Genomic DNA, 15,957 nt, shown 5'->3' on the forward strand with positions numbered 1-15,957 from the left:
GTTTACACTGCTTTAACAAATGCAACAAGCAGTTTCAGCTCAGAAGGAAACTATTATCCTGCTTATCATGCCCACAACCCACACTGTATGTTTTATGTGATAAAATGCTAAATGCAAGCCTGGAGGTCTAATGCAGGGTCCCACAAGACGCTCTTCCTGAGTAAGAGGCTATTGGCAGTGCAACAGGGAAAGGTTTTACTATTAATGGAATTTCAGTAGTGATACTATTTCCATATCTCTACTAAGGCACTAATTGGAGCAGTTCTGGGATAGTCCAGCTTCACTGTTTTTTCCAATATTTTCCTTCAGAAGGAAAGGAGAAGCACTCCCATAGCAAATTTCCCTGCAGCAAAAGGTGTTGTAATAACACACGTATGCTGGTATAATTGCATGGTACATCTCAGACTGTTTGATAAGAGAAAACACTTTTGATGTAAAAGATAGCTGCTTAGTCAAAGATATTCAGCGTATAGCTGAAGTCCCTGGAGGACAAAAGGATTTCTGCCCATAGTCATACTCACCTGAGCCATCAGAGCCACCATTTCCAGAGCTAATTCCTTATTAACAGGAAACCTTCCATTGGCTATTTCATTGCTGACTTGGAAGGCCAGTAGCAACCGCTCACGGTCTGTCTCACCTTTGGCCTGGCTCCGAAAATATAGCCTAAAAAGCAGAAGGTAAAAAGATATTGTGAACTGAAAGCAGAGGTGGGAACTTTAATCAAAGTGAGTATAAATAAAAGTTGTGGGGTTTTTCCTCCTCCTTCTCTAAAGTGAACTTTGTGTATTGCAGAGGTACTGGACAGAGATTTGGAAGCCGAGGTGCTTCCCTTATGGACAAGATTTGGGCAACTCAAAACATGCCTTCTAGCTTTTGAAGCCATTTGAATTCTGTAAGCCAACCACTTCAAGACAGTGAAGCCTTATTAAACTAAGGTAAATCAGTGTCTGTCCATCGCTATCAAGCATAGACAGGTAATATTTAAGATATGGCCTTCCCTGTTTATTACAGAGTACAGAACTACTCTGCTCTACACGTATAAACTTCTATATGGCAGTATTGTAGTCTTGTTATTTTTGTCAGCTTTGTTTTGACCACTTACACTGATATTGTTACTACAAAAGTCTTCTGTCTGTTTGCTTCAGCAGAAAATAAGAGACCCAGTTAGCAGGTTTTATTTCAAAAATTGAAGAGGGATTCTTGAAAATCAAAGCTTCCTACTATTTTTTATTCCCTTCACACTTGCCATTTCTTTGACCTGGTATAGCAGGATGACTAATGGGGGTTAAAGATATCTGCTTGGGGAACGCTTCCCAGAACCACTCCTCATGTATGCCTATTTACAGCCCACACCATCTAATTCATATATTAATTCAAAGCTGCATCTATGATGATATATTCCACAATACTACACAAGATATTAATTCCAGTGGATCAGTTTATTTTTATGTCACTGTAAAATTAATAACACCATTAGGACCATATCGACCTTATCACGTCTTATCAGAGTCCTTGATGTTCGCACAGCCCAACCTTGGAAAGGCCTTATCAAAACATCCTTGCTGTCCAGTCTAGGCACATTCCAGTCCAATAAAATAATACCACAAAGTTTCACTCCTGACACTTTCAAAAACACTGCCTTCTGGGTCAAAAACAGTAACTTCTTCCACCTCTGTTATACCAACTAACAAAGCTGACAGAAATTTGTTTCCACCACTACACTCAACAAAATCTTCATACATTCAATGCAGAACCCTGTCTCTTTGTTTTTGGGGTGGCCTTTGTTTTGTCTGCAAAGAGACTTCACATGCAGAAAGCTGTTCCTTGTTCTCATACACAGCTCTTCATTCACTAATTCAGAATTCCTGTCTGTATTACAAGTGATGAAATGACATTCCAGTTTTTGATTTAGATCTTTGTCTTGTGCTTTCCTTCTCTACCATCTCTCGTCATCTAACTTTTAACATTTCTTTCTTTATAAAGTCTGGGCACTGCTACTACATGTCTCTTCTACAGCTCATGTGATTTAGAACATTGTTCTTCTATCTTTTTCATCTTTGTGATACTTCACTTAATTGCAAGTTTCAGCCTATTCGTTTTTACTGGTGATTTTCCCCCCAGGTCTCTTTTCCTCTCACCTAACCCATGTTATTTAATTATGTTTTAGGATCTAGGCAAATGAAATTGTGCCAAGTATGTCTCACTGTGCTACAGCTAGTTCTTCACTTATTTTAAATCTGTTCTGCTATTGCAAAATGGTTTGGGTTTTACCTCTAAGCCATATACCCTCTTTTATACATGTACCACACACAAAAATCAACACATCTCATGTAGGATTTTAATGAATCTTAGCTAGTTTTGGCACTAACAGTACTATTTTTTTACTATCAATTACTGGACATCTACAGAGATATATGCAGTATAGAAATATTTAATTAACAGCAGTAGTGAGGCCAACCAACGAATCACAGTACCTGTTCTTATAGGTTAACTTCACAATTCTTGTGCCACCTTCATATTTCCCAGGATGCAATTCTTTTAAGGCTTGTTCCCATTTAGAAATGATATCACAGATCTTTAAAAAAATACCACGGAGAGAGGAGAGACAAACTGAGGTGAAACGCATAGTCAAGGCTTGAGGGGAAAATAAGTGAAAAAAGTATTGCAGAACACAGAAGATAAAGAAACAGACTGGATCAGCATAAACACAGCCAGAAGTGATGATTCCTTTTTCTGTTGCACAGTATGTAAAAATCAAAGCGTTCCAACTGAAAACTCCAGCTCTAATCAGCTGGGAGCACACGTGTTCTGGTCTGGTAGCAACTCTGTGGCTACATCTATGGTAGCAAGTAGCAAACCTCAGGAGGAGCAGATCTGCACAGTGCAACACCTGTTCCTAAGACTCTATGCCCACGCTACATGAGTTTCAAAGGGTTTTTCCTTTGGACTAGCTTTAGTCTTATCAAATGGCGTGAAAGCCCACTACTGTGTTGGATCACACCTTCCAGTTCACATTTCATGTACAAAGGATCCATTTTGTGCTCTCTAAGGTTGCTCCTTAATGCGAAACAAAGCATGGTTAATAAGAATGATTGGTAAGTTTGCTTCAAAAGTGCGCTCCTGAGCCAAATTAAAGCACTAACGTATCTTCTGAAGAGCAGCTGTCTACATGCATGGCTAAACCAAACTCTTAGATGTGAATGTCTGAACTTTGGGTATATTTGATCCTAGATTCCACCTTTGTAACTCAGACATATTTTTAGTAATAGCATGATTAATTTCCTTGATCCATTCAGCTCCTGTTGGTTGTTCCAGTCCTTTTACCAGTGGTCTAATAAAGGCCTCTGCTTCTCTTCTGATAGTATCTCAATAAAAGGAATGTGAACATAAGCAGCCACATTAAATACATAATCAGATATTCTAATCCTCCCTTAAGCAGCTATTGGGGTTGCCTTGGCAAGTAAATAATAACCAGTTAATAACCAGTAAAAGCGATACCTTTGATTGTCTCAGTCTCCTTCGTTTAATATCTCATCTCTCCAAATGGTGGTTCAATTACTAGCAAAGCTCCAGATTATCTGATCTATATTAGGCCATGAAAGCAAAATATAAAATTTGGCACTGTCTGTGGTAGTTTCCTCTTCAAAAAATCTAATTTTAAATTATTGGTATCTTATCCCTTCATTGCCCAATGTGAAATTTTATGCTGTGTAGAACTGAATGTTTATGTTCCTTACAGGTACCGGGGCATCTTCAAAGTTCCCAGTACCACTATTCCTCCATCAGTGTTGTATGACAAATAGTTCTCCCACATTTGTACCCAAATCCAACGTATCTCATTCACAGCTGCTAGCCTGCTCACTCAAGGCAGTCATCCAGCTGTAGCATGGGTAAAAATCTCCATATGAAAGACACAGATGTTAATACTTTATCTGCTTTCTTTTTCCCTTGATCTGAGGCACTCCTCTCTTTTTTAAAGTGAAGGCATGCTCAGTAGAGCTTTCTTTCCCAAGTACACTCATCAACAATGAAAGCCTGAGTTATCTGGAGATAGCAAGGAGATCCATTTATTGGATTATGTAGTAATTTACACAGACATGCCAAGAGACTCACAGCCTAACATAAATTTGTCTCAATTAGAAGTGTCACATTTGATGTTAGTTGTGATACCTGATCATGCTAGCTAGCTCAGTCATGTTTTAATTTTGTAGTCAAGACAAATTAAACTTTAATATGTGCTAAAGTTAAAGAGTTTTAAAAAATTGACCAATTTATCACCTACTAAAACGGAACATGCTTTGTCTTAACTAGGATCTCAGACTAGACTGAGTTAATTATAGAATCATTTAGATTGGAAAAGACCTTTAAGATTGAGTCCAACCATTAACCTAGCACTGCCAATTCCACCACTAAATGTCCCTGAGGGCCGCACCGACACATCTTTTAAATGCTTCAAAGGATGGCAACTCAGCCACTCCCCTGGGCAGCCTGTTCCAATGCTTGACAAACCCTTTCAGTGAAGAAATTTTTCCTCATATCCAATCTAAACCTCCCCTGGCTCAACTTGAGCCCATTTCCTCTTGTCCTGTTACCTGGGAGAAGAGACTGACAGTACTCCCCTCGCTACAACTTCCTTTCAGGTAGTTGTAGAGGGCAATAAGTTCTCTCCTCAGTTTCCTCCTCTCCAGGCTAAACAACCCCAGTTCCCTCAGCAGCTCCTCATTAGACTTGTTCTCTAGACCCTTTACCAGGTTTGTTGCCCTTCTTTGGACAGGCTCCAGCACCTCAATGTCTTTCTTGCAGTGAGGGGACCAAAACTCAACACAGGATTTGAGGTGTGGACTCACCAGTGCCGAGTACAGGGGTACAACCACTCCCCTAGTCCTGCTGGCCACAGTATTTCTGATACAAGCCAGGATGCAGTTGACATTCTTGGCCACCTGGGCACACTGCTGGCTCATGTTCAGCCAGCTGTGGACCAATATCCCCAAGTCCTTTTTCCACTGGGCAGCTTTCCAGCTGCTCTTCCCCAAGCCTGTAGCATTGTGTGAGGTTGTTGTGACCCAAGTGCAAGAATTAATATCTGATCTCTGAATAATAACCTTGTTAGACCATACCCAAGTGTATTTGGTCTTGCTGCATTAAGAAAAAATCATTAGCTACTTAGCAGCTCTTTAAAGATGTATGCTGAATGTAGCAGAGGGAAAAACAATATACCTTCATGTTACCCTGCAGACAGTGTTCCAAATTCCTGCCAGAGGGATCATCTGTGAACAGAGAAAATCCCATGTGGGATGGCTTCCTCATTCCTGTCTCCTGGTTCAGTCGCTGGATGAATTCATCAACTGTTGAGGAACCATCAAAACCCACAACCTGCAATGGAAGAGGAGTTAGTTGAGGATAACTTTCAGTAAACATGACATTGATGGGCATCATAACTAGTGCAGCCTGGTTTCCTAGTCTGATGTCTCAGGATTGATTGCCAACTCCAGTGACAGCACCTGCATATTGTCTCCCTTCACACTGCATTCTTTCTCAGTTACTGAGTCACTTACGACATCTCTCCCTTTTCCCCAGCTACCTTTTATTCCTAAGACCTATAGAGCTGGGGCTGGATTCCTTTCCTTTTCTCAGAAAAAAAGGCTAAAATGGCCAGGAGGAGAAACAGTGTATCTCTCAGTATCTGACGTGTATTAAACACCATGGTGCTTCCTACTCACATGAAGGAGGCAGGTTACAGTGCAGTCCTCTAGTGCCCAGAAGAAAGGAAGCTGTGGTGGCTCACCTGGTAGGTTCCATTCATGAAGTGCACTGGGATGCTGAAGGGGAGTGAATGGTGGTAGGGATTTCTCAGCAGGATGGACACAATCTCCATCCGGGAGGGCTTGGCTTCCCGCTCGCCAGTCTGCACAGTGCGGTCTACTGATCTCTGGCAGTAGATGGCATACTTGCCTATTTCACTCCTAGGTGAAGAAGTGCAGCTAAATCACAAATATGCTTCAAATGCCATGTCCTCTTCCATTTCCCATGCCATGACAAAGCATTCCTCCCTTAGGCTTTTGCTCAAGCAAAGATACATCTCTGCAGATATCCCGATTCATCCCAACAGCTCAAGTGAAAAGCTACAACACAAACCTAAGCTCCAAGGAACTGTAAAATTAAGGTAGACAACGGATTCTAGGAAGCACAAGAGCATTCCCTGCTCCTAGCTGGACTGGACATAGCATAGGAATATCCTCTTCTGTACCCTGCTGCCATCATAGCATCCATTAAACCAAGACCAGTTCACCTTCAAACTCACTGTCATGCCAGCAGAATTTAGTTACTATCATGTCGAGTCCTGGTAAGTATTAATAAGTTGCAATGCATTAGTCTTGCTTACAGGGTTATATGTTTATCAACTTACATGGTTATAGAAACCATAAGTTTCCATGTATTAACCCTATCTACCAATCAAGAGACTGAACAGAGATTCAAAGCAGGCTCAGATTTGTTGACAGTTCAGTACAGTATAGGGATAGTTATTAATGTGATCAGTTTACTGAAGAGAATGCTCTATTGAACAGCACCAAAAGGATGTGTGTCTAAAGCAAGGCAAGAACAGTCAATTACACCTTCTGCAAAAATGTTAAGAATGCATATTCTGCATAAATTCTGAAACTGAAGGATTTCTATGGATTTATAAGCACTTTGCAGGGGAAACTAATTCCATTCAAGATACCTCCAGGAGCTCAGTACATGATTAAATCTCCAGTTAAATCCTGGCAAGCAACATGGAAGTCAGGAGCTCTGGCTTTCCACTGTAGCAATGTATCGCTCATTATGTACCTCCCCAGTAACGTGTTTGAACAATTTTCATACAGAGAACCTTGATTCAATGAGAAACTGTTGTGTCTGGCTTCCAAACGCTCCTGAGTCCTGCGTCTTCTAACCTAGAGCTGTGCTCCACGTTTCTTCCTCTCAGAGATTGGAAAGGTGAGCTTAAAGTATATATCATGAAAAACAATAGCTAAAATGAAGATCTAGTGTAAATCTAGACCATAGGCATTATGTGGTGTAAACACTCTGGTGTCTTGTTTGCTGTATGAAACAGGGAAAGCCTATCTATTTAAACTGGTCAAGAAACAGCTGCACCTGCTCCACCTGAAGAGACAGAAGTATTCCCAAACTTGGCAGAAGGAGCTAAGTCCCGTTTAGCAACTGTTCTCAATCTAATCTAAACTACAGATGAATATAAGCACAGTTTGTTGTAATTTCTGTATGTTTTTTTTCTAGCCTTTATAATTGTTCATAGCTGGATTGTATAAATACATTTCCTCTTTGGTTCTGCTTGAAGTTTATTTGTTGATAAAGGCACTTTTGGCCTGAGAACATGGCAGACCATCAGCATAGTAATGCTCAAAACTGATGCATTAAATCAGTTTCGCAGAGCCCAGCACATCCTTATGAAATTCCATAGTACTTAACAGTAAAGCAGCTCCACTACTGAGTTGAACGGGCCAGTTTGGGAGCTGGTACTGCACAAGTCTGAAGGGATGGTTTCTAATACCAGCCAGAAGATCCCTAACATGCTGCCTTAGACAATGGAGGGAGTGCCTGAACATCAAGGGGTGCCTGATACCTGTATTTTTCCTTCTGAGAAGAAATATCAAATGTGAGGCAGCATATAAGGAAATAAAAAAAATAACTCGATAGGAGAAGTACACAGATGTTCTTTAAATGTCAGGACACTTTTAGCGTGAATTCCAAGACAGACTTAGGCTGAGTATTTGAATATGAATATTTGTTTGAAATTAAACCACTCTTTTACCTATATCTTAGCAGCAGTATATTGTTGCAAGAGACAACTAGACATTTCTAGCTGTGACCTTCCCACCAAGGACACAGTGAGATATGCTGACGACCAGATCACCATGGAAACAAACAAAGAGCACTGCATGAACACTGGAGAGCAGTTTATTGCTGTTACAGTAGACCTTGCACTGTTTTCTTATAGGGGAAAGTGTTACACTTTGAAGAAGTAACAACAACAACAACAACAAGAGTACTAGCATAGATTTCAGGTTTGTGCATTTTTCCTAACTTTTTATGGTTCCCTGAGACGTTCTCTGCCTCATTTTTGTTCTGTCAGTACACCTGCTAATCTGACAGCAGAATGTGATCATCTAGAATTCTAGTAATTCCTTCTGAATAATTATTTTGGTCTGGTTTTCTATCAATAAAAGAAAGTAGCTGGATCAGCAATAAAACTCCCTGTGTAGCTCCAGTTATATCTGCAAAAAGTTCTTTTGCTGGTATAGGTCACTCAGCTTTATGAACTAGCTTAAATGACAAATTAATGTGAATGACTGAAGGGGTACAGCTTGATAGCATTGGGAACTTTCTGTCCCCTCCCTCAACTTATTTTTGCAGGTGTGAGTTACAAAATTGTTTCCATCTTTATCCATAGTGGATGCAAAAGGCAACCAGCTTAGCCGAAGAAAATGGTAAGGCTGCAAGTCTTTACCTGGGGTCTGCATGTCGCTGCAAGTGCTGTTTGATGTACCAGAGGAAGTGATGTTGAGGCAGGAACAGAGGAGCACACAAAGCCAGGAGTTGCCAGCACTGTGAACATAAAACTGATGTCATTCTTGTTCTCTACTTCTTGCCTGTTGTCTTTCATAGAATACTGCAACCAAAACGTTGGATGGTGACTAGTGCTTTCAAGACACTTCAAAGGAAGCGATGGTCAGAGGACAGACTGCTCTCCAATACCTCAACCTGGACTCTAAGAAGAGGTGTTCTACATTATTAGCTACTTTTGAAAATTTTGATTAGTGTAACCAGAGCTGAGCGAATGATTAAGTCCTAAATGAATACTTTTTTGCTATTTCTAACTGCAAATGATAACAAAGAATACACTGGGGAATTTTGTTTCAAATTAGACCCATTATTCTTCAACCAGATTTTATTTTATCATTTGAGCTGGGAATATTATAATCAAGTATGTACATTCATGCTGTAACTTATTCATTTGATTTACCTAATAATTATAGTGCAAAAATCAGATTTCATTCTTAATAGCAAAATTCATGATTTGCATGCTGTTGATGAACTAAAACGGAAAACAAAATTAATACCATGTGACAATTATAGCTAGTCAACACGAGCTATGAATTTTGATTCTGAATATGGTCGAATAGATCATTTGCAACTGGTAAATGGTTAAATTAAAACTAAAATTTATTTTGCAAGTAGTTACATTCTCAGTGTTTTTCTTTGCACATCAGTGCTGAGATTCTCTTCCCTTCAGCACACCTTTAGCATCTGCACAATTTCATGAGAACCAGTTCCATTTTTTGCAATTTGCTAATTATTAAAAACATGGAATGAAATAAAAACTATTTGCAGAGTGGAAGTGACAAAAGAGAACCGACCTGAATGACTGAGTGGTTCTGAGGTTGTCGACAGCTGGTCTGTTTAACAAGCTGACAGTAAATTTCATTCTGCAGCTCAGTATGCGTCAAGCAGACCTGCAGCGCTGTCTGGGCAAGTGACACATGGTAATCAATAGAGGGGGCCTCCACAGGGACATTGATGAACAGCTGACAGGACTGTAAAAGAGCAGAAGATAGTAAATGCCACGAATACAGTAACTCTTCTCTGGTACCTACCTTCCAGGCCAGGTTCCCCAGATGTGTTACAAACAGTAAATGATTTATTCTAAATAACCTTGAGAGCAGGGAGGAAAATAAACACTTAATTCCTATCCCTCCCTCTTTAGTTATGGCAACTAGAAAATTCACTCAACCTCCCCCAGCCTGGGTAGCTTACAAGTCAGCAAGAGAACTGAGGGGGAAATGTGCTTCCCGCTTTCCATGCCTGTGCTTTATCTTGCTAAGACTGTCCAGTCTTACCGCTGATCTTACACTTGTAGAGTGCAAAAATCAAATCTCCAATGGCTTCACCATTAGTCTTAACGACACAACTGAGTTTTCCAATAAATTGTTTGTTTCCTTCAATCCAACTATCAGAGAGGAAAGAGGAAGATGAGGCTAAATCTGAAGCATAAAGTCTGTGGGGGACATTGTTCCTAAACCCAGACTCCCTACAAGTAAAAGTTAAAACTTCCAGAGAATGAATGACACCTAATATCCAACTGTCCTATTGTAATTAAATGACCCAGCAGGCCTGTCTAAAGCAACCAATGGTGACAGTAAATGACCAAACAATGTTCTTGCCCCAACAAAACAGTAAAATAACTGAAAACCACGCAATGTCCCTTTAAATACCTTAAAAAGTTTCAGAGCTTCAGTCTGCAGAGCCTCTGATGGCAGAGTGGTGAGGGATGTGTGCAACCCATCTTTACTGTAGCACAACATAGGATGCTTCCACAGAGGAGAATCTGAGGTAGCAGATGGGCAAAAACATGCAGTGTCAGAAACAGAAGAAAGATAACAGTGTCCATGTTGAAAAGGAGCCTTGCTGAAATGGCAAAACACCCAAGGAAGCAGCACTGCATTTGGCCACGTTTATCTTTGCTGCCACTTCATCGATTGCAGCAAAGCCTGCCATGAACAAGGAGTCACCAGCAGCATTAGCCATCAGCAGAAAGAAGTATTGCCATACTCAATCCTGCTGTGTTAGAGCTTCACATCAGCTGTATTCTGGTGAGAAACCACTCATCTGTGTGTTCAAACAAGAGACACAAATTCTGCCAGGGCAGCTGCCTGCAATGGGGTATCTTTGTTAGTGCAATTTGCTACTCAACAGTAAGCAAGGTTCACATATAGGTCTAGGAATATGTGAGTGTGCAGGAAAAGAGTATTAAGTATGAATGCATATGATAATACACATTGGAGAACATGGTGCATAAACGTACATGAACACCAAGTATCAAAGATAAAGAAGAACAGATGAGCATGAATGTATGTGTGAGGGTTTATATGTGCAGAGGAACAGATGTGAAGGCAAGTGAGTATTTAGAAGAGAACATGCGTTTATATGGCCAAGATTCCCAGAAAAGGAAAATCAGGACCAACAGTAACAGGAAAAATTAAAGCCCCAGTTCTTTTTTTAATTTTAATTGATGTTACAGACATTTCAGATGCTTTGATAAATGATGTGACAATGTGATGGACCTGTCTAGTTTCACTACAATGCCTGTATCCTCTCTGAAGATGTTACTGTGGAACTAGGGGAGCAGGACGCTGTATCATACACTATTCTACTGAGAATCCTCTTTCCTCATCTTTGGCTGGATTAAAACTGGGAATTGAAAACGCCCTTTCTTATACTTCGCTACCATAGAAAAGAGTTTGTGGTTTCTACTTACCGGGGTCTCCCTCTGCATCCAATAGTTTTCCAATGAGTTGTTCATATGATGTGCCCACTGTGGCATTACTGCTACCAGCTGCTACAGTCAGATGGTACAGCCAGGTATTCTAGGCATAAGGGGACAACGGTATGGGTCAATTCAGACCTTGTTTACTGCAAACAGGTTTAGTCTGTATGCACCGTTTGATCGCTGATACCAAAAAGATTGTGGTTTATACCTTCTCTTGTTTGGTGCGAATCAGTAAGTATGTGGGACTCTGGTCCTGTGGGTGAATCACCAGTGTACAGTGGGATGAGAGAAGTCCTCCACCAGCGGCTTCATAATCTTCATCAGAGTCACAGGAGCGGTCTACCTCTTCCACTTTGGACTCACGCATAGGTAGATGCCCTAGGGGACACTTATAAGAAGGGGAAGCAAGTTAGATAAGTGTAGCTAATCTCCCACTATGGATAGGGAACACCTGGAAAGAAAACTGAGGTCAAAATTTTAAAGAGTTCTGTAAAATGTAAGGAATGAACTATTCAGTGTTTAACTAATGTAATTCTATAATCTTACATGTCTATAGAATCTCTTCTCTTCCATGAACTAAAGTACTTACAAACTGTGTTACTGTAAGGAAAAAAATTATTTTTCCTGGGAGAGCATCTACAGGTCAGAATGAGAATATGCAAATAAAAAGATGGTCTTTCCCATAAGGTACTCTTTTCTTCCCATTACACTTGTCAGTTGTGTTTACATCATCGGTTCTGCAAGATAGGATGTGTTTTCTGATGGTCGGTTGCTCAGTATCTTGAGCCACTGCTTTCCAATCCTGGTCAGACTCTCTGCTTGCTACTGGAAAATAAGTACTTTCAAAATTGCATAAATAGGTAGATGCAGACAAACAGAGGCTATCTCCTGTGCTAACTCTGGAGATCAATCCCAAGTACGAGTCATAGTAGTCCCTGACATTCTAAAACTTGGGGTTTGACATCATCAAAGCAAAGTAATGGACTATTGGGCCAAGCTTCCAGAAATGGTAGCACATTACACTGATTAATTGACCTCCCTCTTCCCATGTTGTCATTGCTACTTATTTTCAGGATGGTACGCAGAATGTATCAGCTACTGTGTAAGAGTCTGCCCTTAAGGCCTCACAAGACAGAAGGAGAAACAAGATATACAGTGATCTGAGAAAGAAGAGTCATTGCCTTTTAAAGTCTTTTGTCATTTTAGCTTTTTAAAAAAAATCAGAGAAAATATTGATTCTTTTTGTGGAGCAGATGCTGTTCGAAGAGGAGAAGTACAACCAAGGAAAAGCTTGAAGCATGAGACACAGAAACAGTAAAAGGCAAAAAAGCTTCAGAAGAAATGGGATAGGAGGATTCAGGAGCAAAAGGGGAAAAGGATTTACCTTATCTTCATGATTTCTATAGTAGTAGAAAGTTTTTCCAATCAGTGCACACCAGACCAGCTTAGAGTGACCATGCTTAACCTGTAAGGATGACAAAGAAATATGTATTGTTAACATCAGCAGTGTTGCTGGAATGATTTTCTAGGACTCCAACTTTCAATTCAACTATCCCTTAAAACCTTGCCTATATTATTTGTTCTACACTAATATGAGCTTCTCTCAAAACATACAGGGCACCACTTCCAAAAGCAAGTAAGTACCTCCCACCGAAGTAGATGGACATAGGTGCTTATGGGAATGGGTCTAAGGTTTTGTGAAATATTTTACTTATTGACAACAACTCGTCATTTCTGTATCCTGAAATACAATATTAAGAATAACCTTTTTAAGAGTACAAAACCAAATCACCTAATCTCAGCAGGAAAAGACCAGTCAACATGTAGTTTAGGCAGCTGCTTCCTATTGCAGATGAACAAGCTTCAGATGCAGGCTGTCTTTAGCCATCTTTAGATGCTGACCAGAATTATATTAAAAACTTCATAGTAATTTGCTATGCAAAACTAATCTGTGGGAAAGGCATAAAGCATAAGAATTTTCAGCCACTGTACTTTGTATTGATGTGCATGCAGTCTGTTATGATGGAAATAAATGCTAACCTAGAACCATACAAGCCATTTATTTGAAACTCTTCTATATCACCAAGTTAAGATCAATTAAATGTGACATTTAACAGCATTTCCTGATGGTTATTTTTTTTACTATGACATACTGTGAATTCTGTTGAAGAAAAGCATACAGAATCTAGATATTTGTTATTACTTACTAAGTGACAAAGTATCTCTCAGTAGCCTTGTATGTCCCATTCCTTATCCTTTATACAAATGTTCCTGTCTCTGAAACACAGAAATCTACTGCCGCTTTTCTTTCTTTCCCCACTCTTCTAGGAAGTATCAAAATACTAATTTCTTGCTGACATTTACTTTGCAAACCAATAAGCTGGTACACTGTCAATACTAAGCTAAACTGAATGAAGTAAGAAACAGTATTTTACCTTGGTGAGCCAACCTTTCACAGTAGGTTTAGCATCACTATGAGGAACATCAACAGGACTGGTCACTTGCACTCTCAGAAGACTCTGTAGGACATGAATCCATTCCTCCAGGATGTTGGGGGAGTCTGCTGTTAGGAAGTAGGTTCTCTTTTCTGTCACGAGCTGGAAGGAAAAGGAGTGAAGAAGTATAAATCTACACACCTACAAACCTTTTCTTCAGCTGCTGAGTTTCATTATCCCATAGAGATATTTTTTTTTTTTGGTGGTTCAGGAGGAATTTTGGCGGGGTAAGAAAAAAGGTGCTAGCCCTTAAAGCCCAAGTGAAAGAACTGAAACTCAGATGAATCAAATTCTCACAAGCTCTCTTGCTGTTTCTGTTGAATATTGCAGTGTTGTCACCTCTCTCATCCTTTTTTGTGTCTCTGCTCCTGCGATTTTTAATTTTAAAGGTTAGTACATAAATGGGGGTTTTTTGCTGCCTTCACTTTGTATTGCATTCTGCCTTCAATAGCTTATGACTCTCAGAGAAAAGATGCTATGAATTTAACAGTAATAAGCTTTAGCAACTTCAGTTCTGTAAGGGCAGAAGGTAGTTCACACTTCAGACCATATGCCTTTCAGAGTATGACAGAAACTTTAATGCTGCCTTTATAATTAAGTCCTCTAATAATAATGACTTAAAACTGAACCCAGTAATGGGCTAACTTGTGATACTTAGTAAATCAAATTCTAATGGGAATCCAACACTTCAGATGTTTCTTCAGATCCCCAGGCATGTGAAGTCAGGCTAGAGCTCTTGTGAAATGAGTCTTTCATAAAGAGGAGATCCTAGGTGCTACCTAGTTTTAACTTTTATAAGAATAAATTTTCCCTACAGATTTCAAGCTCTCAGTCCTAACTGCAAAAAAGGAAAGTGCTATGGTGTAAACCAAGACAAAAATAAAGGAGAATTTCTTTCCATTTCAGAAGCTGTATTTGAGTTAACATTTAGCTCTTTCCCCACTATTTATTGAACTAACTGCCTGGCTTGTGCCAGGAAACACAGGTCAGCTCATATTAATTGAGATTTACCGTACCATCAGCCTGAAATAAGTGCGCTCTTACCCAGCCACGAGGTGTGTCAAGATGAAAAAACAACACTTACCTGGAATGTTTGGGACCCTTCACCTCTGACAATTTGACATGAGGAATTCAGCTCCATCTGCCCTTGTGGTTTGCGGATAACATCACTCTGAGGAAAGAAAAGCAAACAACCTTTTCAGTAGGAAAAAAACCCTCAGATGAACCTTAGGAGTACTTAAATACAGCATAATATGCATGTGCAGTTGGAGTCTGCATTCGTGAGCTGCAAAGGACAGCTGAAAGTTGCCAGGTTGAATATGAGACTGTGATCTTGTTGCAATGATGAAGCAAAAGTCTCCTCTGTAGTGGCAGACTATGTAACAAGGGTAATGGCAACAAATACTGTCTTACCCCGTTCAGATTGGACATTAGGAAAAAGAACCCAAAACCCCAAAACAGCCAACCAAACTCTTTCTCACTGGAAAGGTGACACAACACCAAACAGGCGCCAAGACAGTGGCTGAATTTCCACCTTTGGAAATTTTCAAGATTCAGCTAGCCAAAGCCATGGGTGGTTTGATCTACAGCCGATGACAGTTCCCCTTCAATGCTTCAATGTATCAGCTGGGGTAGGGTCTTCCAGAAGTCACTTCCAACCAACAGTCTAAATTCTGCATATTTATGAAATTATTTTATATACGTATCTATACATATGTATAATTTGCTTGTGAATTCTGATGGATAAACCTAGTATCAGAAATAAAGATGCACTGTGCACTAAGGTGTATTTTTGTCTTGTCAGAATATGACAACACTGGGAAAAAAAAAGTTGAAAATATATCTTCTCAATATTCCTGACTTGTAAGCAAAGATGTGTATATACACAGAAATACTGTGTAATTATGCAGGTATGGAGGAAATTGCTACTGACCAGAAGAAAAAATTATGGAAGGTGAATACCCCTAAACACAATTCTCTGCAATATCACTGAGCACAGCAGAATAATCAAGGCCAACAATAGATGTGTTTTATGATTTATAGGAGTTTTGAGTGCATACTGCTAGAATTTTTGAAATAACGTAACTTCACTTGAAACAGTTGTGATTTATAAGAATATCTGGAAAAGTCTGAATG

At 39.8% G+C, this 15,957-nt stretch overlaps 1 protein-coding gene across 1 annotated transcript in view; it reads right to left on the minus strand.

Annotated features, from left to right (window-relative positions):
* The window catches only part of PLEKHH1 (pleckstrin homology, MyTH4 and FERM domain containing H1), a 53,718-nt gene that overhangs the window by 7,177 nt on the left and 30,584 nt on the right, over positions 1-15,957 (minus strand). Inside the window, exons 13-24 of the mRNA XM_080396430.1 lie at positions 14,906-14,992; positions 13,762-13,923; positions 12,711-12,791; positions 11,535-11,714; positions 11,315-11,423; positions 10,272-10,384; positions 9,417-9,593; positions 8,507-8,604; positions 5,786-5,963; positions 5,218-5,373; positions 2,475-2,575; positions 522-663 (exon numbers count right to left, since the gene is read on the minus strand). Of these exons, the coding sequence (XP_080252556.1) occupies positions 522-663; positions 2,475-2,575; positions 5,218-5,373; positions 5,786-5,963; positions 8,507-8,604; positions 9,417-9,593; positions 10,272-10,384; positions 11,315-11,423; positions 11,535-11,714; positions 12,711-12,791; positions 13,762-13,923; positions 14,906-14,992 (1,584 nt within the window). The remainder of the gene's footprint in view (positions 1-521; positions 664-2,474; positions 2,576-5,217; positions 5,374-5,785; positions 5,964-8,506; positions 8,605-9,416; positions 9,594-10,271; positions 10,385-11,314; positions 11,424-11,534; positions 11,715-12,710; positions 12,792-13,761; positions 13,924-14,905; positions 14,993-15,957) is intronic.

The sequence above is a fragment of the Falco punctatus genome (assembly GCF_963210335.1).
Source record: "Falco punctatus genome assembly, chromosome: 7".
In the NCBI taxonomy this organism is placed as follows: Eukaryota; Metazoa; Chordata; class Aves; order Falconiformes; family Falconidae; genus Falco; species Falco punctatus.